Source organism: Equus caballus, chromosome 16, assembly GCF_041296265.1.
Source record: "Equus caballus isolate H_3958 breed thoroughbred chromosome 16, TB-T2T, whole genome shotgun sequence".
Lineage (NCBI taxonomy): Eukaryota > Metazoa > Chordata > Mammalia > Perissodactyla > Equidae > Equus > Equus caballus.
In genome coordinates, this window is record NC_091699.1 from 49,771,141 (window position 1) to 49,795,002 (window position 23,862).

Below are 23,862 nucleotides of genomic sequence, written 5' to 3' on the forward strand. Positions count from 1 at the left end.
GGGAGAATCTATAGGAGGTGGGCATGAAGGTGATAGGAGATTCTGGGGGGGAGAAAGTGTGATAGGAAAGTCTGGAGGGAGGTGATGGGAGATCCTGCAGGGAGGCTTGCAGTGATGGGAAACTCTGGCCTGGTTTTAAGGGTAATGGGGAACCTGGGGCAGTATGAGGCATCTTGGGGGAACCTGCAAAATCTCAGACCACCTGCTCTTCCCAGGGGGCACCTGGAGCTCGGGGGCCTGTGGGTGAGAAGGGAGACCAGGGAGATCCTGGAGAAGATGGACGAAATGTGAGTCCTAACCTCTGACCCCTGACCCTTAACCTCAACCCCCAACATCCAATTCCCACCCCCAATCCTGCCACCCCAACATTGCAATACCAAACCCTCACTATCCTCATTTCCTCTAACCCCTTCATCACAACCCCCAAAGGCCACCAGGGTCCCCATGAGTCCTTAAGGTACTTCTAAAGCTCCCTGAAACTGCCCGCTATCCTCAGTGACCCTGACTCTCTGACTTTCTCCAGGGCAGCCCTGGACCATCTGGATCCAAGGGTGACCGTGGGGAGCCGGTGAGTAGTGCTGGTGTTCCGGGTTTGGGAGGGATGGAGATTTCCACAGCTCGATCTGATTGATGTCCACCTGAGGGGCCTGGACGTCGAGGTGGGGAGCACTGATGGCCACCTCCAGGCCTGTCCTGCCTTCTAGGGATTGGCATTGGGGTGCTGCAGGGAATCTGGGAGCAGAGTTGAGCCCGGGGCAAACCTGTGCCATGCCCTGCGACCAAGGGCTCCTGTTGACTACAATTCTTTTCTTTCCCAGGGTCCCCCAGGACCCCCTGGACAGCTGGTAAGGGTTGAGTTGGGTCTGGTGCTCTTCTCCCTTACCTACTCCTGTTGGCTCCACACTGTGTCCCCTCATCCCTTCCACTGACTCCCACATCCCCCACTGCCCCCTAATATTTCCACTGATCCCATAGCTCCCATTGGCCCCATCTCCCCTCACCAACTCCATTTCCTCTCGTTGGATCATTCTTCTCATTGGTCATTCCCTCCCACAGGTGGACACGGGACTTGGAGCCAGAGAGAAGGTATCAGGGCCTGTGGGTGGAGTGAAGCTGTGAGCATAGGAAGGCATCCCTGTGCCCCCAGCACAGGTTCTGCCTGGGGTGTGCCTGTGGCCCTAGTGCTGTTCCCTCAACAAGCTTGTCTCTGCTACAGGGAGAACCTGGGGACCGTGGACAGGAGGGTCCTCGAGGACCCAAGGGTGACCCCGGTCCCCCTGGAGCCTCTGGGGAGAGGGTGAGTGTGGTTGGTCCCATGGGGATGTGTGGGCCTGGGAAAGCCTGCTCTGATTTCTTCCTCCCTCTCTCCTCAGGGCATTGCTGGACTTCGGGGGCCCCCAGGCCCACAGGTAAGCGATGCACTTTGCCTGATCACACAAACCCCCTTCTTGCCTTCACCTCTCACTGACCTTGTTCCCTCCAGGGGGACCCAGGCATCCGAGGCCCAGCAGGAGAAAAGGTGAGAGGGTACAGAGGTTTTTTGACTATGAGCCTGGGCTCTCAGATCCGTCTCATCCTTTGAGGCCTCTTGCCACTCTGTTTCCTCAGGGTGACCGGGGCCCCCCTGGCCTGGATGGCCGCAGTGGGCTAGATGGGAAACCAGGAACTTCTGGCCCCCCTGGGCTGCATGTGAGTCATGGTGATCACTGCCTTGTTGCGTCCCTTCCCTTGCCCCTTCGCATGACTCCAACCTCACCTGGGTCTTCTTGGTCTTGAGCTCTGGGGCCAGAGGGGTTATCTGTGTCTTCTTCTAGAATCCTGCTGGGTGGGGGATGTTACTGCCTTTAGGCCTTGGGTTCACAGGAACTAGTAACCCTGTCAGCGGGCAGTGCCCCTGACTGATGACCACTGCAGACTCCCTGACTTTAAGTCTCTTTTCAGGGTGCCACAGGCAAAGCTGGGGACCCAGGGAGAGACGTAAGTAAGGGGAGATGTTAGGGTGGAGGACGGCTCAGGGGTCTAGTGTAAACTGCAGCCAGGTTGTCATAGTCACAGCATCAGTGGGAGTAGAAGGAACTGGCCCAGTCCTGTCCTTGGAAGGAGTCCCAGTCCATGACAGGCAGGTTTTAGTAGAGTCCTGCTTTCTGACCTTCTCTGCCTTGGGGGCCTTAATAAGTCCTCAAGTCCTGGGAGTTCTTCCCTTGGGAGTCTCAGCAGGGGTGCTCCTAACCCGTGGGGTCTCTTCCTAAAGGGATCTCAGTGGCACCTCTCAATTCTGGGGGTCTTCACACTGGAGGAGGATTTTAGTGGCATCCTCCCAGTCGATGGATGCATCCCAGGGGATATCTTAGTGGCCCTTTCAATCCTAACAAAGACTTTTTCCAGGGGCTTCCAGGCCTCCGAGGAGAACAGGGCCCCCCTGGCCCCCCTGGTCCCCCTGGAGCACTGGTAAGTCTCGGCTTTCATGTTACCCTTTTGCCCCTTACTGCCCTCACCCCAGCCCTGACTTCTGACTGATGATCTGTTCCCACAGGGAAAGCCAGGCGAGGATGGCAAGCCTGGCCTGAATGGGAAAAATGTGAGTGTCCAGGGCAGACACGGCAAACTGCCGAGAAACACCAGCAAATGTCCACAGCCCAGATGTCCAGATACACATGCGGCACCCATGCAGACATGTGCTGAGACTTGCCAACACCCACGTACCTAGCCCAGACATGCAGATACATCGTGAAACACATGTCCATATGCACCCACAGGCAGCCTCTCAGACAGTGAGTTAGGTGGACATGTTGACTTATGCCAGATGGGCTGACACCTGCTAAAATAACCCACAGCCACAGGCACAGATGAAGAGCCCTGGACACAGATTGAGAGGTGCAGACACGCTGGTGTGAAGCCACATTCGGGGACACTTGGAGACATGTTGACACACAAACTCTTCCACCCAGCCTCAGATATGTGCTAAGACATGGACCCAGGGTCACATGTGGACCTGTGTTGAGTCCTGATGAGACACACATCCAAGGCTCTGACATGTGACACATGCTGGGACACACTGACGCAATCACTCACATACAAATGGCCACACATATTGAGATACACAAAAGATTTGCAGACAGATACCAAGATGCACAGATAATTCTAAAGGCACTAGGGTCATGCAGACATGTGCATCCTGGGTATATATGTATAAGCCAATGCCCACATGCAGACACGAGTCAAGATGTGCAGATGGACGGAGACACCCACCAAGTGCCGCCTACCAGGACACACTGAGCCATGCACAGGTACACGTGCTAATACACACATACCCAGGACATGTGGACACACACAAACCCAGAGATTCTTCAATGTAGAGTTACATCTAGAAAGCCAGAGACAGGAGGACATGTGCAGTCACATGTGGAGGTGAGCGGATGCACACAGGCACACCCTCAGACGTGCAACAGCTCACTCAGACAGTCACAGGGTACACTCCAGGACACACAGAGGCTTGGAGCTACAGGCACATACAGTCCCCTGAGGTCTGCCAAGACAGTCTCTGCAGCCAGACACTGGTGAATGTCTGGGCTGATGTGTGTCCTCTGTCTGCAGGGAGAGCGTGGGGACCCTGGAGAAGACGGGAGGAAGGTAAAGCCTCTCACTGGGAGTCTGCTCTGGCCTTAGATTGGGGCCCTGTCTGAAGCACCCTTGTCTTCCTTAGGGAGAGAAGGGAGATTCGGGTACCCCTGGGAGACATGTGAGTGCTGGAGTCTTCTGCAACCTCTGACCCCTGACCCTGACCCTGTGATATATGGCTCTACTCCTTTCTGGGGTCTCAGAGTCCTGATGCTGGCTACATCCTCCACAGGGTGACGATGGTCCTAAGGGTGAGCGTGGAGCTCCTGGTAGCCCTGGACCCCAGGGCCCTCCGGGCCTCCCAGGGCAGGTCGGCCCTTCTGGCCAGGTAAGTGGCCAGTGTAGTTCTAGGACTTGACAGCAACAGAGGCCAAAATGTTCTCACCAGGTACCCTCCCGGGACACCATGATGCTGTGTGACCCCTTTGTGTTCTGTCATTTCTCAGGGTTTTCCTGGTGTTCCAGGAAGTGTTGGCCCCAAGGTGAGTGTGCTTGTGTTGGGGCGGGGCTGTGACAAGAGGCTGACCATGACTGGGGCATTTCCTCCACCTGATCATTCTTTATTCGCAGGGTGACCGTGGGGAGACTGGATCCAAAGGGGAACAGGTGAGGCCCCCACCTTTTTCCCATGCCCAGGTAGCCACAGCACCCATATATGCACACACATACCCAACAAACTGGGTTCAGCAGCTTTTTTCTTGGTGTCTCCAGGGCCTCCCAGGAGAGCGTGGCCTGAGAGGAGAACCTGGGAGCATGGCAGTGAGTGGAGATTGGGACCTGGTCCTTGACTTTTATTTGCCTGCCTTTGGGGGTCACCCCTCGATCCCCTTCCCCTTGCCATGAGAACTCACGGATTCGGTACTGTGTGCTCGGCCCCCTGCCCTATTGGGATTCCTGTAGCCTACACTCAGAGGAATCTGGGCAATGGGGATATGCCAGGGAGGGGCTCCCAGTGGCCTTGAGCTGCCTCAACTAAGGGCTAAAGGGTCCTCTGGGCATGAGGCCTGGGGAAGAGGGTATGGAGGCTGTTTCTGGGGGCAGTGTGGGGCAGAGGCAGGGCCTTCTCTGTGGGCAGTCCCTTACCCAGCTTGTATCCCCAGAATGTGGAGCGGTTGCTGGAAAATATTGGCATCAAGGTAGGTTGTTTGGGGGCTGGGCATGGGCGCTGGTGGGGGCCCCATGGGGCAAATAGCACCCACAGAGCTGGGCCAGGGCATCTGTGGCTGCAGTGATGGGCCCTCCTCCTCTGACCCCTTGCTCTCACTCAGACATCTGTGCTGCGGGAGATCGTGGAGACCTGGGATGAGAGCTCCAGCGGCTTTCGGCCTGTGCCTGAACGGCACCGCGGCCCCAAGGGGGACCCAGGCGAGCGGGGCCCCCCAGGCAAGGAGGTATGTGTAGCTGCTGAGTGGGAGGTGCCCTGTGGAGGATGTGGCTGTACAGCTACCAGCATTCATTCTTCTGCTCCTCCAGGGACCCATCGGCTTTTCTGGAGATCGCGGACCAAAGGGAGATCGTGGCGATCCCGGACCCCAGGGACCACCTGGCCTGGCCCTTGGAGAAAGGGGTCCCCCTGGACCTCCTGGCCTTGCCGGGGAGCCTGGAAAGCCTGGTATTCCTGGGCTGCCAGGCCCGGCTGGGAGTGTGGGGGAAGCAGGAAGACCAGGAGAGAGGGTGAGCCTGGGGTTTGCTGGGAGGGCCAGGGAAGTGGGGTCAGGAGGAGCTGGACTCCCCACTCTGCTGTTTGCACTTCAGGGAGAACGGGGAGAGAAAGGAGAACGTGGAGAACAGGTGAGCTGGGATGGGGCTGCAAGGGGCAGGCTTGCCTGGGGGCCTTGCTGGGGCAGCCACCTCATTTTCCTTCTTTTCTGCAGGGCAGAGACGGCCCTCCTGGTATCCCTGGACCCCCCGGCCCCCCTGGCCCCAAGGTGATCACCCCAGCCCTGCCCTAGGCCTGTGACTGCTGTCACCAGGAGGCCACTGTTAGCTTGGGCCCCAGAAAATCCATGTGCTGTCTCTGACCCCATAACCCTCTGGGACCCTGTGATTTGGATGACCCTCCATGCCTCTGTGAAGACACATCTCTCCCCTGTGACCTTGTGCTTGTAGGTGGCCATGGACAGACCAGGTCCTGGACTCTCTGGAGAACAAGGACCCCCTGGACTCAAGGGAGCTAAGGTCAGTGTGTGCAATCAAACTGGGGGCTATCCCCTGCCATGGCACCAGGGCCTGGCTTGACATATTTTCCCTACAGGGGGAGCCAGGCGGTGATGGTGAACGAGGCCCCAAAGGAGACAGGGTGAGGCCTCCCACCCTACCATGTTTCCCCTCCTCTGTGGGAGCATATGGGGGTGGTATGTGTGTAGGCACATGGCAGTGATTGGAGGTTCAGGGCATGGCACTTTTTGCAGGGTGTGCCAGGCATCAAGGGAGACCGGGGAGAGCCTGGACAGAGGGGTCCTGATGGCAGCCCGGTGAGTCCTTGCCCTGTGGGCCGCATGTGTGCAAGCACAGGGCTCTTACTTGTGTTGTCTGGACTGGAGTCTGCACTGCCTGGGACTGTCTAGGGGGAAGTTGGGATGGGGGAACAAGAACAGTGTGGACTTAACCCGGTTCTTTCCAGGGTCTGTTGGGAGAGCGTGGTGTGGCTGGGCCTGAAGGGAAGCCGGTGAGTGGTGGCAGGAACAGCCTGGCCTGGGTTCTGGGGGACAGCCACCCTCTGTTGTGTGCTGGCTGCCATATGCACATGTCACCAGTGACCAGTGATGAGGGTATTATGCCTGTGTGCCCGGGTGTGAGTGTAGATGCATTATGTCTGCAAGAGGCAGGCTGTGTGTGTGTGCACACAGGCCCATATGTGTTATCCATGAGGGGCAATTCATTGGTATATGGTGGTCTATGCCCACTGGGGGTGGGGTGTAGAAGTGGGTCCCCCAGGAAAAGGCCTCCAGAGGGCAGGAATAGACCCAAGGGAGGCCCAGATTGAGGCTCAGGATCCCCTTTCTCTGTCTAGGGTCTGCAAGGTCCGAGGGGGACCCCTGGCCCAGAGGTGAGTACTCCCGAATCCTCACCCCTCCTACCCCCATCTGTGCCCAACCCCAAAAATGGGCAGAACTGCCCAGTGTCCCCAGTGTGGTGAGGCTGGCTCCCTCGTCAGACTCTTTCTCTCTTCTACAGGGTGGCCGTGGAGACCCTGGACCACCTGGTGCACCTGTGAGTGATGGGTGGAGCACCGCTTGGTAGGGGTGGAGCAAGCATCAGTCCCCACTGATAAGCCGAGCCTTGTTCATATTAATCCCTGAGCCCAAGTGGATAACTCTGACCCCTGTCCCCTGCCCTTGACACTTTTCTCTAGGGTCTTGCTGGCCCCTCAGGACCCCAGGGACCTTCTGGCCTGAAGGTGAGTATAGTTGTGTGCTGGTGTGTGGCTGCAAGGTAGATGAGGCTCAGAGGAGCCTGTCCACACTAGGAGAACATCTGCCAACCTCCGGGGATGTCATTGCCCTACAATGAAGCTGAGCACTAAGGTGCCCCGTCCACGTGGGCTCTGCTTATGGGCTGGGGCTGAGGAGCCTCTTGTCCATCTGTGGGGTCATGCAATCTCTGGGTTTTTGGCAGGGAGAGCCTGGAGAGACAGGACCACCAGGACGGGTGAGTGGCCCAGCTCATGGGGTAGAGTCACAGGGAGCTGGGTAGGGTTGGCACTGCCCTGAACTTCTTTATCCCCCAGGGCCTGCCTGGACCTACTGGAGCTGTGGGACTTCCTGGCCCCCCTGGCCCTTCAGGCCTTGTGGTGAGTGAGTCCCCTGTGTACCCTGCAGGGACACTATGTCCCTGCTTTCTGGGTCAGTCTCATGTTCTCCCATGTACCACTCACGTCTGATTTGTCTCCCTCAGGGTCCTCAAGGGGCGCCAGGTTTGCCTGGACAAGTGGTGAGTCCTGGGGTCAGGGCTGGGCTCCGGGGGTCAAGAGTCAGTGGGTGGGCCTCTGACAGAGCTCCTCCCTCTCAGGGGGAGACAGGGAAGCCAGGAGCCCCAGGTCGTGATGGTGCCAGTGGAAAAGATGGAGACAGAGGAGCCCCTGGCGTGCCGGTGTGTGTTTCAGGGGGAGCTTGCTGCAGGCCTGTGATGGGGCCCTCTGCCTAGTTGTGTGTCTGGAGGATGAGGAGGGCTGGGGCAGCAGGGTCAGGGTGGTGGAGAGGCACTGAGTTCCTCATGCTGCTCTGCCACAGGGGTCACCAGGTCTGCCCGGCCCTGTTGGACCTAAAGGAGAGCCTGGACCCATGGGGACCCCTGGACAGGTGATCTTTGACCCCATCCTCTGCACCACTTCCTCTGCCCCATGCCCAAGCCTAGTCTGCACTTCCCATCCTAGATGGCAGGGTGGGCGTGGGGAGAAGGCAGGAGGCTAGGTAACTTACCAGGCATTCCCTACAGGCTGTGGTGGGGCCCCCTGGAGCAAAGGGAGAGAAGGTGAGTGTGTGGGAGGCCTGGGAAGAGGGGCTGGGTGGTGGGTGGGGGCTGAGGAATCCCACTGACCCCTCTCCCTCATCAGGGAGCTCCTGGAGGCCTTGCTGGAGACCTGGTGGGAGAGCCGGTGAGTGTGGAGCCTCCAACAGCACATTCACCCACCCTCATGTCCCTCAACTTCCATAATATGCCCCATTTGACCCTGGGCCTCATGCCTCCCTCCTTGAGTCTCATCTGTTTGTAACACTGATGCCCATATTGCCTTCTGATGCCCATCTCTACAGGGAGCCAAGGGTGACCGGGGACTGCCAGGGCCACGGGGTGAGAAGGTGAGATGAGCTTGGCCCCAGGGCCTGAGCACTGGGCAAGTAGGGGTCAGGCTGGGTGGCCAGACCCCCTCACCACTCTTTCTGTGCAGGGTGAAGCTGGCCGTGCAGGGGAGCCTGGAGACCCTGGGGAAGATGTGAGTCTGGGGTCTGGGCCAGTATGAGCCTGGGTGGAGGAGTGCAGTCATGGACATCAGGGACCATTCCTGGGCCTGTGCACGTGTCTGAACCTGAGCCTGGCCATATGTTCCAGCATTACAGGATCCTGCTCCCGGGAGAACACAGGGGTTATGCCTCTTGGCATCCACACTCCCAGAGCTCAGGGCCCCATCTTTGCTTCTATGTGCCTCTCCTAGGTCTTCTGTTTGTCACCATGTCTGAGCACACACATAGCTCCTCTCTGACCTCCCAGGTCTCAGGCCACATTGAAGTTCCTGTGGGCCTCTCCTTTGTCATGTGTTTATGCTGCCCCTCTCCTCTGCCACATCTGTGCTCCATGTATCTGAGTTCATGTCTGTGGTCATGTTTAAGCTCCCTGGGATGCATGTGTCTGAGTTCCTGCTCCTGTCTGAGCTCCCATGGATCTGCACTCGCATCCACAGTCCTATATGTCTGTGCTCATGTGTAAGCTCCACGTATCTGTGGTCATGCCTGAACTCCCATGTATCTGTGATCACATCTGAGCTTCCCTGTCTGTGCCCCCATGAGTCCATGGTCACATCTGAGCTCCAGTGAATCAATCCTTGGTCACATTTGAGCTCCCCTGAGAATATTTTTGGGCTGCATCTAAGCTCTGGGCTCATGTTCACACCCTCTCAAGTGCTGTTTATTTTGATTCTTTTTAGGGTCAGAAAGGGGCTCCAGGACTAAAGGGTAACAAGGTATGTGTGCCCTAAATCATTCCTTCTGAAGATCATGGTCCTGAAACTCCCTGAGCCTGCTCTGACCCCTCGTTCCCTTGAAGGGTGACCCAGGAGTCGGGGTCCAGGGCCCCTCTGGGCCAGTTGGTCCTCCAGGTCTGAAGGTAAGTCAATGCCCCATCACTAGTGGTGGGGGCAGCAGGCAGGGAGGCCCCTGGAGGTGGGAGGAAGAGGGCAGTCTGAGTCTAGTCCTGGGAAGGGGTCCTGCTGGGACCACTCCTCCGTTTGCTATCTCTGTTACAGGGAGACTTGGGCCCCCCTGGACCCCCCGGTGCTCCTGGTATTGTTGGATTCCCTGGTCAGACAGGCCCTCGAGGAGAGATGGGTCAGCCAGGCCCCAGTGGAGAGCGGGTAAGTGTGCTGGGAGCAGCATGTGGGGACGTGGGGACTTTTGGACCTCTGAATCCAGTAGTGGGTGAGGAAGAGAAGGGGGCCCAGGCCCTGCCTCAGGGGCTCCCAATCTTGAGGAGGCAGAGCAGGAGGAAGCTTCCCAAGTCACCCTCTGCCTCTCTTGCCTCATTTTTCCTTTAGGGTCTGGCAGGCCTCCCAGGGAGAGAGGGAGCCCCAGGCCCCTTGGGGCCACCTGGACCACCAGGGTCAGTGGTGAGTAGAGGTGCCCCAACACCCCGTGTGTCTGATTCCTGCGTGTTGGAGTCTGTCCACGTGAGGACTTACGCTGGGGACTATGCCACACTTTGTGGCTGGGTATGTGTGTGTGCCTTTGAGGGGCATGGAACCCTCACCTCACTCTGCCCACAGGGAGCACCCGGGGCCTCTGGACTCAAAGGAGACAAGGTAGATGGGACGATGCTGCTGGCTGTCTTATGTACCCCATCACCCCTCCAACCTCCACTGATCCCTGTCACCCCCTCCAATTTCCACTAACCTCCCATAACCCTGTGTGCCCCACTGATTCCCCTCACTTATCCTGGGTGTCCTGTTGATCTCCAGGGAGACCCTGGAGTAGGGCTGCCCGGGGCCCGCGGCGAGCGTGGGGAGCCAGGCGTCCGGGTACGTACGTCCTGCTCTGCGGCCACGGTCCACTGCAGGGAGCCACATCGGGGCTCCCTTTATTGTGGCTCTTGCCTCTAATTTCCAACTTCTGAGTCAGTGAACTTAATGGTACCTTCCAGGGTGAAGATGGCCATCCCGGCCAGGAGGGACCCCGAGGACTCATGGTGGGTTCCCTTGGGGAAAGTGCCAGTGGTGTGACTTCATTCCTCTGCCTGTGCCCTCTGTGCCCTTGGGACATTGTCTGCAGCCTTCTGGTTCTCCTTGTCTACTCTCTGGTCCTTTGTCTCTCCTATTCCCCTGAGCCCCCGTTGGTCCTCACCTACCTCCTGAGCTGTCTCCCAACTAGTTCCCCCATATTTCCATAGCTCACAGTCTTCTTCTCTCATATAGGGCCCTCCAGGCAGCCGAGGGGAGCGTGGGGAGAAGGTAAGGATGTGGGGAAAAGGCCCCTTGGGTGAGTGGGGGTGCGGATGGCTCTTGTAATTAGGACCTGGGACGACTCCATTTGGGTGAGACTCACAATGTTCCACTCAATAGGGTGATGCTGGAACCACAGGGCTAAAGGGTGATAAGGTGAGTGTGGACATGGGGGAAGGCAGGGGCAGGGGACTAAGAGTGCTCTGACTCCTCTGACTGTCCCTTTGTCTACTCAGGGTGACTCAGCCGTGGCTGTGGGGCCTCCGGGGCCACAGGGTGCCAAGGGGGTCATGGTGAGTGGGTCTGGCCCATGTGTAGACTGGGTCTCCCTTGTGTGATACAGGGGCTCCTATGGGGGCTGGGCTCTCCTATCTGAGAGCTCAAACTCAGGGACCTCCAACACCTGACCCTGACTTCTGACCCCTGACCCAGGGTGAACGAGGTCCTCGGGGCATAGATGGTGACAAAGGACCTCGCGGAGAGAGTGGGAACCCTGGAGAGAAGGTACAGGGGAGAGGGTGGGGTACTCTATATGGGGTGGAGACAGGGTGCTGTGGGCTGTGGGGGTTCTATGGAGGGTCTGTGAGGATAGAAGGGGAGGATGGGGAGGGGGCTTTCTGGAGGTCAGAGAGGATAGCGTTCCGTAGGCTGTAGCAAGTCTATGGGGAGTCTGAGAGGATGGGGGACTCTCCTGGGGCTCAAGGGCCTTGATGTGAGGTCTTGAGGAGACCTCTGGACTGTAGCTCTATGAGAGGTCCTCTGGGACCAGGAAGGGGGCTCCTTGGGTGTTAGGGGTACTCCAGGTAGGTTTAGGGGCCTAGTGGTTAGAGGGAGGGTCAGGAATCTGGGGGAATTGGAGTGAGAAATGAGGCACTCCATAGGGCTGCTATGGTGTGGGCTGGAAGGGATGGGGCCACCAGGGGCGGTGGCGGGGAGCAGCACTGGTGGGCTCTGCCCCTGTTGGCACTTCCAGTCATACTCCAATCCTCCAGGCTGGTCTGTTCCTGATTGTGTCCCTCTCTGGTCACTCCCACAGGGCGCCAAGGGAGAGCCTGGTGACAAGGGCTCAGCCGGGTTGCTGGGAGTGCGTGGACTCACGGGACCCAAGGCAAGCCCTGCCTCAGGCACAGACCCAGAGTCACACATCACACACACCTGTCCCATGGGTGTCCTCTGAGCACTGGGGAGTTTCCAGCCTCCCTCACTGTCAACCATGTGTGTGTTCACATGGGGTCTGTGTGCAGCCTGGGCTCTGGCCACAGAGTCACCGAATAGCCTCATGTGCAGCGGATAGGCCAGCATGGGGGACAGTCACATTGAAGGGCCTCCCTCCGACATCTGTGTTTCCCACAGGGTGAACCTGGTGCTGCAGGGATCCCTGGTGACCCGGTAAGATGCCCCTGCTCCCACAGGGCCCCCATTCCCATTTGGTGACCTTTGACCTTATAGTGACCCAGTACTTTCATGGTGTCCTCATGTTGCCCAGGGGCGCCTACTTTCACAGTAACCCCTATGATGGTTCCACCCACATGGTGACCCCCTGCCCATGGTGACCCTTGTCCCCATGGAAAACCCTGCCCTTCCAGTGACTCTGGGCTCCAATGGTGACTCTTACCCCCATGGTTTTCTCAGTCCATTACATCCAGACTGATTCCCTTTGATCCCTCCCTGAACTCCCCTGACTTCATATTGACGCCTCTCCCCACAGGGATCCCCAGGAAAGGATGGAGCCCCTGGTGTCCGAGGAGACAAAGGAGATGTTGGCTTCATGGGTCCCCGGGGCCTTAAGGTGAGAAGGAGACTGGATATTTTTTCCTGGTCAAGAGGCCTGATGTTGGAGGGTGAGGTATCTGGGGTCAGATGTTGGGGTATCCATGGTTGAATGTGGGGTGTTAGGTTGGAGGTTGGAAGGTCGGAGGTTAGAGTGTCTGAGACCAGTTTGGAGATGGTTTCAGGGTCAAAGGGTTATAGGGTGAGGTATCTGAAAGTCATTTTTCCACTTGCTTTTTTCTCTCAGGGTGAACGAGGAGTTAAGGGAGCCTGTGGCCTTGATGGAGAGAAGGGGGATAAGGTACAGAGGTGAAGGGGGATGTGGGCGGCTGTGGGGCCTGGACCTAAGGCTGACGCCTGACCCCTCCACCTGATGCCTGCAGGGAGAAGCTGGTCCTCTGGGCCGCCCTGGGCTGGCAGGACGGAAGGGAGATACAGTGAGTGTGGGGCACACCCAAAATGAGGAGATGATCGGTTGGCCAGGGCCCAGCTCATGTCTTCTCTTCTCCAGGGGGAGCCAGGTGTGCCAGGCCTGTCGGGGGCCCCTGGGAAGGAGGGCCTGATTGGTCCCAAGGTATGGTGTCTCTCGACAGTGGACATTGAGGGGTCAGGATGGGATAGGGAAGGTCACAGTAGGGCCATGGGGGTTTTGTGTCAAGGAATGTTGTGGAAAGTTGGAATATTGAGGGGTGGAGGGGAGCTGGTCTTGAGGTTTCAGGGTGGGGTCACAGTGGGAATTTAGGATTAAGGGACGGGAGGTGGAGCAGAGGGGACATGCGCATTAGGGCTAAGGGCTTATGGTGAGTGGAGGTCAGTGGGGGAGGTTGGAGTGTCGTTGTAAAGGAAATAGGTAGAGTCAGAGCAAAGGGTGTTCCAGTGAGGTCGGGGTCATGGAGCTTAGGGTAGATTGAGAGTCCCAGGCTGGTAGGGTCACAGTTGCACAGGTCATAGAAGGTTGTGGCCATTGGACCAGGGTGCTCAAGGCAGTTAAGCTAAAGGAGACTAGAGCAGAGGGTCTCTCATGCTTCTTTCCGTTCCCAGGGTGACCGAGGCTTTGATGGGCAGCCAGGACCCAAGGGTGACCAGGGCGAGAAAGGGGAGCGGGTAAGTTCAGGCTAAGGTCATGGTGAACTGAGGGGATCGTGCTCTCTGAAAGTGAGTCCATCTTTGAGGACTCTGATCATTGACCCTGATCTGTCTCTTTCCAGGGGCCCCCAGGAATTGGGGGCTTCCCAGGTCCCAGGGGCAATGACGGCTCTAGTGGTCCCCCGGGGCCACCTGGCGGTGTTGGTCCCAAAGGCCCTGAAGGACTTCAGGGCCAGAAGGTGAGGGGCCCTGGCTCTGACTCCTAACCCTTGAACCCCCCTGACCCTTCTAAACTTTTGACCTCTGACCCTGAAACCCATCCCCCAATATTCCTGCCCCAACCTCTGAACCTGTTATCCCCAACTTGCCCTACTTCTGACCCCCACTGCCTCTGACCTTGCTCACTTGGTCCTTGTGTCTGACAGGGTGAGCGAGGTCCTCCTGGAGAGAGTGTGGTGGGTGCCCCTGGGGCCCCTGGAACACCTGGAGAGAGAGGGGAGCAGGTAAGTGGGGATTCCTGGGCTTGAGGTCAGAGATTGGGGTGACCTCTGGTGTCCCTTATATCAGAGGTCAAAGCCTGGTCCCATCTGTTGCACATAGGGGCGGCCAGGACCTGCTGGCCCCCGTGGTGAGAAGGGAGAAGCCGCACTGACAGTGAGTGTGGGCCTGGGTGGGCTGGGCCCTGCCTCTTGCACCCAACACCCAGACCCGTCTGGGCCCTGGGCCCCTGACTCGATGCTCCCCCTCCATCATCCCTGCACCATGTGCCCTTTGTCCTTCCTGTGATCCATGGGCTCTTCATGTGGTCTTGTGCTCCCAGGAGGATGACATTCGGGCCTTTGTGCGTCAGGAAATGAGTCAACATTGTGGTGAGTAGGGCCCAGCCCAGAGTCTCTTGGGTCCCATCGTCATTCTACCCCAGCACCCCTAGTCAGGGAAAGAAAGGGTCCTCAGAACTTATGGGGGACAAGCAGTCAAGGAGATGAGCAGAGATGGTTGGGTACACACTTATCTCAGAACAGATATGCTGACTGGACATCTCCAAATGGAGACACACACATAGGCAGATGTGGATGGATATGTAGTGTTCCTGGACACCCAGTATGGCCCTGTGTGGAGGGGGTGGAGGTGGGAACAGAGCTGGTCCCTCTGGGCCTGACATGGGGTCAGGGTGCCGGCAGGGGGCGGGAGGCTCTGATGGCCCCGGGGGCATCAGAGAGTAAAGCTGTCTCCTTCCATCTCTCTGTGTCTGCGACTGCTTTTGCTCTGTCTCCACGCCTGCCTGTTTTTGATGGTCTCTGTCTCGCGCTCTCTCTCTTGCCCTTTGTTGACCGGTTCCTAACTTCTCTCGTGTCCTTTGTTTCTCCTCTGCCTTTCTTCCTCTTTCTCTCTCCCTCTGTTTCTCTCTCTGCTTCCCACTGTCTCTCTCTTCCTTTCTTTCCTTCTGTCTTTCTCTCTCTCACTCTCTGCTGCCGTTCCTCTCTGTATATCTCTACCCTTCCGTCTCTCTCTCCCTGCCTCTTTCCATCTTTGTCTCTTGCTCTCTGTCATTGTCTCTCTCTTTGCCTCTCTCTGCCCCTTCCAGCCTGCCAGGGCCAGTTTATCGCATCTGGATCACGTGAGTATTTTCTGCTCCTGGAACTTTCCTCACCCGAGGCCCTGCTCTGCCAATTGCCTGGTCCTCTCAGCAGAGACTTGGCTGGGGTGGCTGCCATGATGACCCCAGAGCCCTGTGCCCCTGCTCCTTGCTCCAGGACCCCTCCCGAGTTATGCTGCAGACACCGCCGGTCCCCGGCTCCACCATGTGCCTGTGCTCCGGGTCTCTCACGCAGAGGAGGAAGGTGAGGACAGCTGAACCCACGGGGCATATGTGGGTGGAGCACAGACACATGCAGGGGTGCTCATGCATGTAGGGCACGTGCCACATGCATAGGGTCCACATGTAGGGCACATGCATGAACACTCATGCACACACAGGAGACCAGTGCTGCCCACCCCACCCCGAGGGCCAGGAGTAAGCAGCACAAACCTAGCCAAGCAGTGTCCCTGCTCACAGCACACCCTTTCTGTGTGCAGGCCAGGTGCCCCCTGAGGACGACGAGTACGAATACTCTGAGTATTCCGTGGAGGAATACCAGGACCCCGAGGCTCCTTGGGAAGGCAATGGTGAGAATGGACGCTGGGCCCAGAGGGATTCTGGTAGGGGGAGGCAGCGCTGCTCCCTGCTGACCTCTCACCGACCCCTAGTCCCTCTCTGACTCCCACTACCTCTGCTGACCTCCTGACCTCCATTGACTTCAGACTCAGACCCCTGCTCACTTCCACTGGACGAGGGCTCTTGTACTGCCTACACCTTGCGCTGGTACCATCGGGCTGTGGCAGGCAGCACAGAAGCCTGTCACCCATTTGTCTACGGTGGCTGCGGAGGGAATGCCAACCGTTTTGGGACCCGTGAGGCCTGTGAGCGCCGTTGCCCACCCCGGGTGGTCCAGAGCCAGGGAACAGGTATTGGCCTATCCCCTGTCCCAGTAGGGGCCTGGGCACTGAGCCTACCCAGACTAGGTCCTGGGTCAGAGTCCAGGTCAGAAGCTCCCTCAGACTGGGGGACCTGGGAGAGACCCCCAGACCAAAAAACTGGTCCCAGTATAGTCCCCCTCCAGCCTCCCTCCTTTAAAGACCTGAGTAAGGATCCCCTCTGAGGTGAGAGCCCCCACTCCCCTGTGCCCCCAGCTGCCTCCCCAACTGACCCTTTGCTCAGTGCTTCTCCGGGGCCTACATGTTGGGTGAGGTCAGATGGCTGAAGACAGCTCCCAACCTGCCCTATGCAGGTGCTGTCCAGAGCTGAGGCCCAGATAATGAGCTGATGTTCAGCATCCCCTGGAGGAGTTGGTGTCTCAGCAGGACCCTGCTGTCCTCCCCTTGGTGCTAGAAGCCTGTGTGCACGTGAGCGTGCATGAGCGTGTCCATTATTTCAGTGACTTGGTCCTGTGGGTCCAGCCTTCCCCCCTGTGAACAAACCCCCATTGTGGCTCCTGCCTCCCTGGCAGATGTCTCAGTGTGGGGGTGGCTGTGGGCAGTGAGCAGATGTGACTGTGTCTGACCTGCCCCTTGACCCAAGCCTGTGATGACATGGTGCTGATTCTGGGGGGCATTAAAGCTGCTGTTTTAAAAGGCCCCTGTTGTGACTGTTTGGGGAGATGGGGGTGTCAGGTTTTCCATGGGAGGTCAGTACTATCCTCCATGGATACAGAGTCCCTCTGTCCAGCCCTGGTCACTGTCCTGTGACCTTCAGTCCCCACAAAGGAGTAGGTAGGGTAGGGGGTGAGGATGTGTCCTCACTGCCCCCCAGGACAGGATGAGTCATAGGTGAGGGGCTGCCTCATGCCAGGAGACATGCCCGAGCTCCCACCCCAGGGGCTAAGGGAGATAAATGGGCCCTGAAGCAGGCAGAGGGTCAGACCACAGCACAGAACTGCCTGGCCCCAGCCCCGGGCAGCCACAGCAGCCCCGACTTACCCCAGAGGAAGCAGCTACTGGTGAGACTGGGGTTGGGCTGGGTTGGGCAGGGCCTGGGAGTTGAGTGGATCCAGGTTTTGGGTTAGTGGAGATCTCTGGACTTGAGGGGGCCCTGGGGTCTCTGCCTGCTTCTCCGTGTGAAGGACCCCCATTCCTGCCCTTCTTTTTCCTCGATCTGCTGTAAACTCTCTTGCTCAGACCTCAGGCTCCCCTTTTGTCCCTCTGTGTTTCTCTGTCTCTTTGCATCCTTATTTCCATTATGCTGTTTGACTCTGGGGTGGTTTCTGTCTCTTTGTCTTCCAGGCTCCCTCTATTTTGTCTGCCTCCATTGCATTCATCTGCATCTCTTTCTCCCTCTGGCTTTCCCCCTCCCTCCTTTTCTCCTCCTCCTACTTCCTCCCCCTCCTTCCTCCTCCTCCTCCTTCCTCCACCCCCTCCATCCTCCTCCCCCTCCTTCCTGCTCCTCCTCTTCCTCTTCTTCTTTTTCCTCCTTTTCTTCTTGTTCTTCTTGTTCTTCTTGTTCTTCTTCTCTCCCTCCATATATAAAAGTATACCTATATATCTATATCTAGATATATCTATGGCTCTCTGTCTCTCGTTTCTTTGTCTCATTATCTCTGTCTCTCTCATTCTCTTTCGCACTCTTTCTGTCTCTTTGACTCCTTCTCTGTCTTCTCTGTCTTGATTTTCTCTGTCTCACTCTGGTTCTCTTCTCGTCCCTTCATTTCTGTCTGCTTCTCTCTGTCCCCGGCCTGGCCTCTCTAATCTCTACCTCTCAGTCTCCCTCTCTGTCTCTCTGTTTACCCCATCTGCCTCTGTCCACGAGTCATAGCTGACCAGAGCCCCTGCCCTGAGCCTGTTTTCTCCTCGCAGCCTGACCACACGATGACCAAGTGGGCTCTGCTGGTGCTGATGGTCCTGACATTGGGCAGGGTCCTGCTTGTCCCAGCGACCCCTATCCCAGCCTTCCAGCTCATCCCTCAGAACTTTCCCCAGGCCACTCCCTGCCCTGTGGCCTCGGAGAGTCCCTCAGCCAGCGCCACAGGCCCCTCTGCTGCTTGGGGCCACCCCAACCCTGACCCCCACCCTGGTCCCCGCATCACCCTCTCCCTGGATGTCCCCGTCGGCCTCCTGCAGATCTTACTGGAGCAGGTCCGGGCCAGGGCTGCGAGGGAGCAGGCTGCTGCCAACGCTCGCATCCTGGCCCATGTTGGCCGCCGCTGAGCCTGAGGGAGGGAGTTACACTGATGGGGCCACCCTGGATGAGGAGACCCGGAGAGCAGCAGCAGAGCTGGAGGGTACCACATCTGGGAGTGCATCTGGACACCGCCGTATGGGTCACTGGCATGTGATGTCATTCATATCTGAGTGCCACACAGAGTCACAGTGTGTTTGGACAGCCTGGACATTGCCATGTCAGATCACTGCCAAGTGAAGTCTTGCCACGCCTGGGAGCCACACAGACTTACAATATGCCTGGACAGCTTGGACACTGCTATGGAAGGTCACTACCTTGTGGAGTCTTGCCATGTCTGAATGCCCCAGTCACAGGGCCTCTGGACACCACCACATGTGGTCACTGTCATGCCACTTTCAGGAACCTCAACACAGGAGCCCATTACTATATCTGAAACCAGTTCACCTAAGACCAGATCTGCAGGTCTGCCCTGCCTGCCACAGGTCACCACAGAGTGAGGTGATGGCTGAGGGTCACATGCATGTTTTGTGCTCCGTGAGACAGCACCCATCCCAGATGGATGGGGCCATTGGGGGCATCTCTAGGCATGGATGGCCATATGTGGGACATCTGCGGCTGTGGCACCCTTGCCTTGTGGGCAGTGTGCATGCATGTGTGACTGCATCCCTATGTATCTGACAGCTGTGAGCGTGTGTGAGCAATGTGAGGGCCGGGAGAAACAGGTGCTTGTCCCCCAAACCTGCTCAACACACAGCCAGGCACTGTCCTACTCACACCCATGCACACGCAGCCTTGGCCCTCTGACACATATGACTGAGGGGAGAGGGAGTTCGGGCTGCCGGGGCTTCGGCCCAGCTCTGCCCCTCCCTCATGGAATGGTCCTGAGCAAAGATGCTCATCTTTCCAATCCTCAGTTTTGTCATCCATAAAGGAAAGTGATGCCACCAAGCTTCTTGTGAACATTGAGTAACATGATGTACATGAAGGTTCTGGCATGCACAAAGTGCTCAATAAATGTAGTGACTGGAGGATGGGATGGATGAGGATCGCACAGTCGCGTGCACCCAGGCAGTGACACATGAGGGCTGAGGCATAGCTGGCTATGCTGCCCCTTGGCCCACTCCCCGCTTCCATTTCACTGACCTGGTCCCTTGTTGTGGAAGGAGTAGGTTTTGCCTTATCTCACTCTCCCAGTGCCAGTGCTGGGCTGGAGCTGGGACTGACCTTCTGGACAGTGTGAACGGTCTTGCCTGCAGAGGGGGCAGGTGCTCTGGGTAGTGTAGACAACTCCAGCTGGAGATGAGGGCAGACACTGGGTGCGATGGACACCTCTGGCTGGTGAGAGGCCATACTGATGCGAGTGTAGCTGCTGGTCTGGGGGCACTGACGTGGATCTCAGTTGTAAGTGGCCCTGGGGGGCGGGCTCAGGGCGGGGCTGAAGAGGCGGGGCCACAGGGCATGCGGCTGCTCTCCAGAGCCCCGAGGGCAGGGTTGCCCCACTCAAAGCTGCCAGGGGTGGTGGCCCAGGACAGTTCATTGCAAGATGGACAGAGACACGGAAGGAGGCAGCTCCCTGATGGACCCCAGGTCATGGAGCGGCAGGCAGGGTAGGCACAGGGCTGCGTGGAGAGGGTGTGGGTGTTGGGAAAAGACCTGGGTACAGTGGGGATGGCGCTGGAAGGGGTGCAAGGGTGTTGGGGGTCTCTCCAGGTGTAGGGGTGCTCCAGGGGGGCATTAGTCTGTCACTGGCATGGAGGAGGGGGAACACTGTCGCCTTGCAGGGGAAGGGGGCAGGGCCACGGGGGAGCTATAAATAGCTTCTTCCTCCAACCCAGGGGGAGGGACAGCCAGCTGGAGCTGCCGGGGGCCCTCCTGCTCTGCCTTTTGCTGGCCTCCAAGGGGTCACGTTTGTCCAGATCCCCCCTCAGGAGGCACACCAGTTTGGGGAGGTCCAGAGACTCATTTGGAAAATTTTTCATATGATGTGACTTTAGCCCTTATGCTAGCAATTCCAGGGCACCTACCGTGTGCCTTGTGCCGGTCGGGCTGCTCTAAGCACCTACTGTGTGCACTGTCCTGGTCATGAACCTCTCTGAGCCCTTACTGTGTGTGCTGGCTGGTCCTGAGTCACTCTGAGCACCTACTGTGTGCCCTGTGCCAGGCTGGAATCAGTAATTGCAGACCAGAGCTCACAGGCTGCTTGGTCACATGGCTGCATACCCCCAAGTAGTAAACTCACACCCTCTGTGAGCTCTGGGCCCATGGAGACACAGGGCATGATCCTTGGCTAGAAATGGCCAGAGGAAGCTGGAATCCTGGAACTCCTCAAACCTCTCAGAGGCAGCAGAGGGGATGGGAATGGGAATAAAGGAGAAGGGAGGCAGGAGACAGCAGCAGGCCCCACTGCAGCCTGCCCATCTCTGCTCAGGCCTGGATGCAGGCTTGTTAGAGTGTGTGCATGTGTGGCTGTGTGCACATGTAGGCTTTCATGCATTAACATGTTGATCTGTGTGGCATTCACTGAGATCCCGGGGACCTTTATGCTGCAAAGGGTGGTTTTTTTTTCTCCCCAAAGCCCCAGTGCATGGTTGTATATCCTAGTTGTAAGTCCTTCTAGTTCTTCTATGTGAACCACCGCTACAGCTACACAGCTACAGCATGGCAACTGACAGTCAGGTGGTGTGCTTCTGCGACTGGGAAATGAACTGGGCTGCCAAAGTGTTGAGAACGCCCAACTTTAACCACTAGGCCATCAGGGCTGGCTCAGGTGGCTTTGCAGATACAGAGACTGGGAAGAGTTTGGACACTGAGAACTGAGGATTGAGGACTCTGGCCACCCTACAGCTTGTAGCCTGGAGGAGGTCCACTGATCAGTGCAGAGGGCACCACGGGAGCCAACTGGGGCCAGGCCAGGCAGGTTGATGGTGGAAAGAGGCTCAGCAGGACACAATCACACACGAAAGCATGCTGACATCCCAGCACACTTCCCACCCCTGGGCCAGGATAGATGGCTCACTTTGGGATGGCCCCAAGAGGGAAAAGCCATGAGGGCTGGTTATTCTTTTGAGCACCTGCTGACATTGAGGGAGCAGAAAGTCAGGAGAACATTTCAATGGGTGGAGTGAACAAGCAAGAGCACAGGTGTGGAGGTGGCAAGTGTAGTGATAGTGCAAGGTGCGAGAGGCAAGGTTCTGAAGGGCTGGGAATTGATCTGAGTCCATCCTGCACTGTGGGCTGGCGCTGACACTGGGCCCTGATCCTCTTCCTCAGTTTGCTACTCTAGAAACGGGGCCAAGGGAGGAGTCATGGGGAATATGCTTGAGCAGATGTAGACCCCGGCCTTGGGGAGCGGCCCCAGGCTTCTCTTGCTGTTGACCTGTGGCCTCTCACTGGATATAGGGACTTGGGAGGGTGTGTCTGGGTCAGCTCAGTGTCAGACTGTTTGGGGAAGAGTGGGAGGTGCAGAGCCACTGCTTTTCCTAGGAAGCCAGACTGTCTGGGTGTGATGATGGCTTCCGGGAGATGGTCCTGGCTTCCTGCCCTGCCCTGCCTGCCCCCTACCCCCAGCATTTGATCACATCCCAGGAGGGCTGAGGAGGAGAATGGGTAGGCCTGAGGAGGGGCTACATATCTGAGGATGTTAGAGGAGACAGTCTTTGTAATGAGTGCTGAGGGTTGAACAGGGTGTGGGTGTGTGGTGACAGATCTCTGAGGCCAGAGTGGCCCCAGAATGGCCTTGGCAGTAGCCAGGAGACAGACTGGAGGGCTGGATGTGTCAGGAACAGAATGAGTGGCTTTGGAGAAGTAGGAAGCATGCGGGAGGTCACAAGGGGCATCCTGCTCATCAGGGGCCGCCCACGGGTATGCTTAGAGCTGCTGGGCATGAGGTGGAGGGAGATGGGGTGTGGACACTGCAGCGGGAGCGTGAAGGAGGAAGTGGTGGACTCTGTCTGGGTCAGGGCATTCCCCGGATAGGCAGTTAGAGCTGGTTTCAGGGAGTGTCTAGGTGGGTTTCCAGCATGTGGACCTCCTGAACCTTCATTTCCTGTGAAGTGGGCAAGACATCTGTATCAGAGTCATCTTAAGTGTCCCTTTTTTTTTTTTAAGGATTGGCACCTGGGCTAACAAGTGTTGCCAATCTTTTTTTTTTTTTTTTATGCTTTATTTCCCAAAACCCCCCGGTACATAGTTGTATATCTTAGTTGCAGGTCCTTCTAGTTGTGGGATGTGGGACGCCGCTCAAAGTGGCCTGATGAGCGGTGCCATGTCCGCGCCCAGGATCCGAACCCGGGGCCGCTGCAGCGGAGCGCGCGAACTTAACCACTCGGCCACGGAGCCGGCCCCTTAAGTGTCCTTACTGGGCTCTGAAGGGCTGGGTGGTGATTTGGAGGACTAACCCAAGGCAGGGGCTGGCAAGGCGGTCGGAGGGAAGGACCACTGCCCCTGTGGTTCACTGGGTTGAGCCTTGTTCTCCATGCCCCCAGCACCTGGCTCCTGACTGGGCACATACTGGGCAGAGAACTTGAGGACTTAGTGATCCTGTAGGGGGTGTGGTGGAGGACATCGCTAGAGGGCAGTGTGACCCAGGTTGGAGGAGTGTCGGTGGGGGCCCCCCCCCCCCCCCGCCAGAAAGTGTACAAAGCTTGGGGAGGAGGTAGGACAGGAGAGAATGTGCCAGGGGTTCCTGAACTTCTGGATCTCTCCCTTGCCTCTTCCCTCCACTGCCTTTTGAGAAACAGGAGGGAGATAATATAATAAATAACACTAACGTCCTATAGAATAGACTTCTCAGACATTGACATATTTAATGTATACCAGAATCTTGTATGATTGATGACGTGTGCATTCCATATTCCTGATGGAGACAGAGGGTCATTAAAAAAATACGTAAACTTACGATTTAAAATTTAATTGGTAAAAATGAAATCCTGGAAGAAGTAAGATCCTGCCAGGCTCAGTGAGTCCCCAGAGAGCTTGGTTACAAGGTCCTGCTCACATGCTCTAGGTGGGCTGGGTTTACCCCAGCAGCCAAGGCAAAGAGAGAAACATGATCAATTTTGAGATTTGTCCCGTGTCCCCGTGCAGGAGATAAAGGAGTTTTTCCAACATGGTTAAGCCGGTCGCTTCTGTGGGAGGGGAAGAGTTCAGGGGCTCGGAGGAGACAAGAGGATCCCAGCGCAAGGCCAGCAGGGAGCGGCGGAGGTGGCAGCGAGACGATTAGAGTTACGCAGGGGCCACCGGGCTGGTTCTGACCAACCAAGCCCTGCTGGTCACGCAGGTCCTGCCCCATTGCATGCAAACTCCTCCCTCCCGGGAGTCTCTGAGGTCTCACGCTGCAGGGAGAGGAATCTCGGGCGCGCTGGGGGAGAAGCCGTGGGTAAGGACTATGCAAATCAGCGCAGTCGGCTTGGGTGTGCTAGGCTCGTGCATCCGGGGCGGGGCCTACACTATCCAGGCCTGGAACATGTAGAGAGGTGGGCATGCGTGTCCGCGATCCTGGCAGGAAGGGTGGGCCCGCTTGATCCAA

General features: G+C 57.5%; 3 protein-coding genes and 1 non-coding gene across 13 annotated transcripts in view; all 4 read left to right on the forward strand.

Annotated features, from left to right (window-relative positions):
* Positions 1-19,363, forward strand: part of COL7A1 (collagen type VII alpha 1 chain) — a 34,085-nt gene extending 14,722 nt beyond the window's left edge. The window contains exons 55-119 of one of the 2 annotated variants that reach the window (XM_070237713.1): positions 216-287; positions 524-568; positions 819-845; positions 1,057-1,086; positions 1,217-1,297; positions 1,374-1,409; positions 1,484-1,519; positions 1,609-1,689; positions 1,942-1,977; positions 2,386-2,448; positions 2,534-2,578; positions 3,595-3,630; positions 3,704-3,739; positions 3,851-3,946; positions 4,065-4,100; positions 4,189-4,224; positions 4,330-4,377; positions 4,719-4,754; positions 4,887-5,009; positions 5,092-5,292; positions 5,374-5,409; positions 5,493-5,546; positions 5,728-5,796; positions 5,873-5,917; positions 6,030-6,092; positions 6,242-6,286; positions 6,632-6,667; positions 6,796-6,831; positions 6,974-7,018; positions 7,237-7,269; positions 7,349-7,411; positions 7,516-7,551; positions 7,630-7,710; positions 7,851-7,919; positions 8,056-8,091; positions 8,174-8,215; positions 8,373-8,417; positions 8,507-8,551; positions 9,260-9,295; positions 9,379-9,438; positions 9,578-9,685; positions 9,866-9,937; positions 10,094-10,129; positions 10,286-10,345; positions 10,468-10,512; positions 10,739-10,774; positions 10,886-10,921; positions 11,002-11,058; positions 11,198-11,269; positions 11,802-11,873; positions 12,119-12,154; positions 12,474-12,554; positions 12,783-12,836; positions 12,919-12,972; positions 13,047-13,109; positions 13,577-13,639; positions 13,744-13,860; positions 14,047-14,124; positions 14,222-14,275; positions 14,442-14,490; positions 15,207-15,239; positions 15,376-15,462; positions 15,698-15,787; positions 15,923-16,126; positions 18,011-19,363. In XM_070237713.1, the coding sequence (XP_070093814.1) occupies positions 216-287; positions 524-568; positions 819-845; positions 1,057-1,086; positions 1,217-1,297; positions 1,374-1,409; positions 1,484-1,519; positions 1,609-1,689; positions 1,942-1,977; positions 2,386-2,448; positions 2,534-2,578; positions 3,595-3,630; positions 3,704-3,739; positions 3,851-3,946; positions 4,065-4,100; positions 4,189-4,224; positions 4,330-4,377; positions 4,719-4,754; positions 4,887-5,009; positions 5,092-5,292; positions 5,374-5,409; positions 5,493-5,546; positions 5,728-5,796; positions 5,873-5,917; positions 6,030-6,092; positions 6,242-6,286; positions 6,632-6,667; positions 6,796-6,831; positions 6,974-7,018; positions 7,237-7,269; positions 7,349-7,411; positions 7,516-7,551; positions 7,630-7,710; positions 7,851-7,919; positions 8,056-8,091; positions 8,174-8,215; positions 8,373-8,417; positions 8,507-8,551; positions 9,260-9,295; positions 9,379-9,438; positions 9,578-9,685; positions 9,866-9,937; positions 10,094-10,129; positions 10,286-10,345; positions 10,468-10,512; positions 10,739-10,774; positions 10,886-10,921; positions 11,002-11,058; positions 11,198-11,269; positions 11,802-11,873; positions 12,119-12,154; positions 12,474-12,554; positions 12,783-12,836; positions 12,919-12,972; positions 13,047-13,109; positions 13,577-13,639; positions 13,744-13,860; positions 14,047-14,124; positions 14,222-14,275; positions 14,442-14,490; positions 15,207-15,239; positions 15,376-15,462; positions 15,698-15,787; positions 15,923-16,126; positions 18,011-18,015 (3,837 nt within the window). In that variant the 3' untranslated portion in view covers positions 18,016-19,363. Of the gene's footprint in view, positions 1-215; positions 288-523; positions 569-818; positions 846-1,056; positions 1,087-1,216; positions 1,298-1,373; positions 1,410-1,483; positions 1,520-1,608; positions 1,690-1,941; positions 1,978-2,385; positions 2,449-2,533; positions 2,579-3,594; positions 3,631-3,703; positions 3,740-3,850; positions 3,947-4,064; positions 4,101-4,188; positions 4,225-4,329; positions 4,378-4,718; positions 4,755-4,886; positions 5,010-5,091; positions 5,293-5,373; positions 5,410-5,492; positions 5,547-5,727; positions 5,797-5,872; positions 5,918-6,029; positions 6,093-6,241; positions 6,287-6,631; positions 6,668-6,795; positions 6,832-6,973; positions 7,019-7,236; positions 7,270-7,348; positions 7,412-7,515; positions 7,552-7,629; positions 7,711-7,850; positions 7,920-8,055; positions 8,092-8,173; positions 8,216-8,372; positions 8,418-8,506; positions 8,552-9,259; positions 9,296-9,378; positions 9,439-9,577; positions 9,686-9,865; positions 9,938-10,093; positions 10,130-10,285; positions 10,346-10,467; positions 10,513-10,738; positions 10,775-10,885; positions 10,922-11,001; positions 11,059-11,197; positions 11,270-11,801; positions 11,874-12,118; positions 12,155-12,473; positions 12,555-12,782; positions 12,837-12,918; positions 12,973-13,046; positions 13,110-13,576; positions 13,640-13,743; positions 13,861-14,046; positions 14,125-14,221; positions 14,276-14,441; positions 14,491-15,206; positions 15,240-15,375; positions 15,463-15,697; positions 15,788-15,922; positions 16,127-16,449; positions 16,796-18,010 lie in introns of those variants that run through there. The other variant, XM_070237712.1, reaches the window with a different exon arrangement.
* MIR711 (microRNA mir-711) lies at positions 1,923-1,983 on the forward strand. Its single transcript, NR_032955.1, has one exon. It is a non-coding gene; the product is annotated as a microRNA mir-711 (primary transcript).
* Positions 18,023-19,363, forward strand: UCN2 (urocortin 2). Its single transcript, XM_070237720.1, has one exon. It carries the CDS (start codon positions 18,023-18,025, stop codon positions 18,359-18,361), a length of 339 nt encoding a protein of 112 aa, XP_070093821.1. The 3' UTR covers positions 18,362-19,363.
* Positions 19,364-19,713: 350 nt separating this feature from the next.
* PFKFB4 (6-phosphofructo-2-kinase/fructose-2,6-biphosphatase 4) overlaps positions 19,714-23,862 on the forward strand; it is a 41,613-nt gene continuing 37,464 nt past the window's right edge. For 4 of the 9 annotated variants that reach the window (XM_005600694.4, XM_014731702.3, XM_070237718.1 and 1 more), the window contains exon 1: positions 19,781-19,942. In XM_005600694.4, coding sequence (XP_005600751.1) covers positions 19,879-19,942 — 64 coding nt within the window. In that variant the 5' untranslated portion in view covers positions 19,781-19,878. Of the gene's footprint in view, positions 19,737-19,780; positions 19,943-23,614; positions 23,713-23,862 lie in introns of those variants that run through there. The other 5 variants (XM_014731703.3, XM_070237716.1, XM_070237719.1 and 2 more) reach the window with 2 other exon arrangements.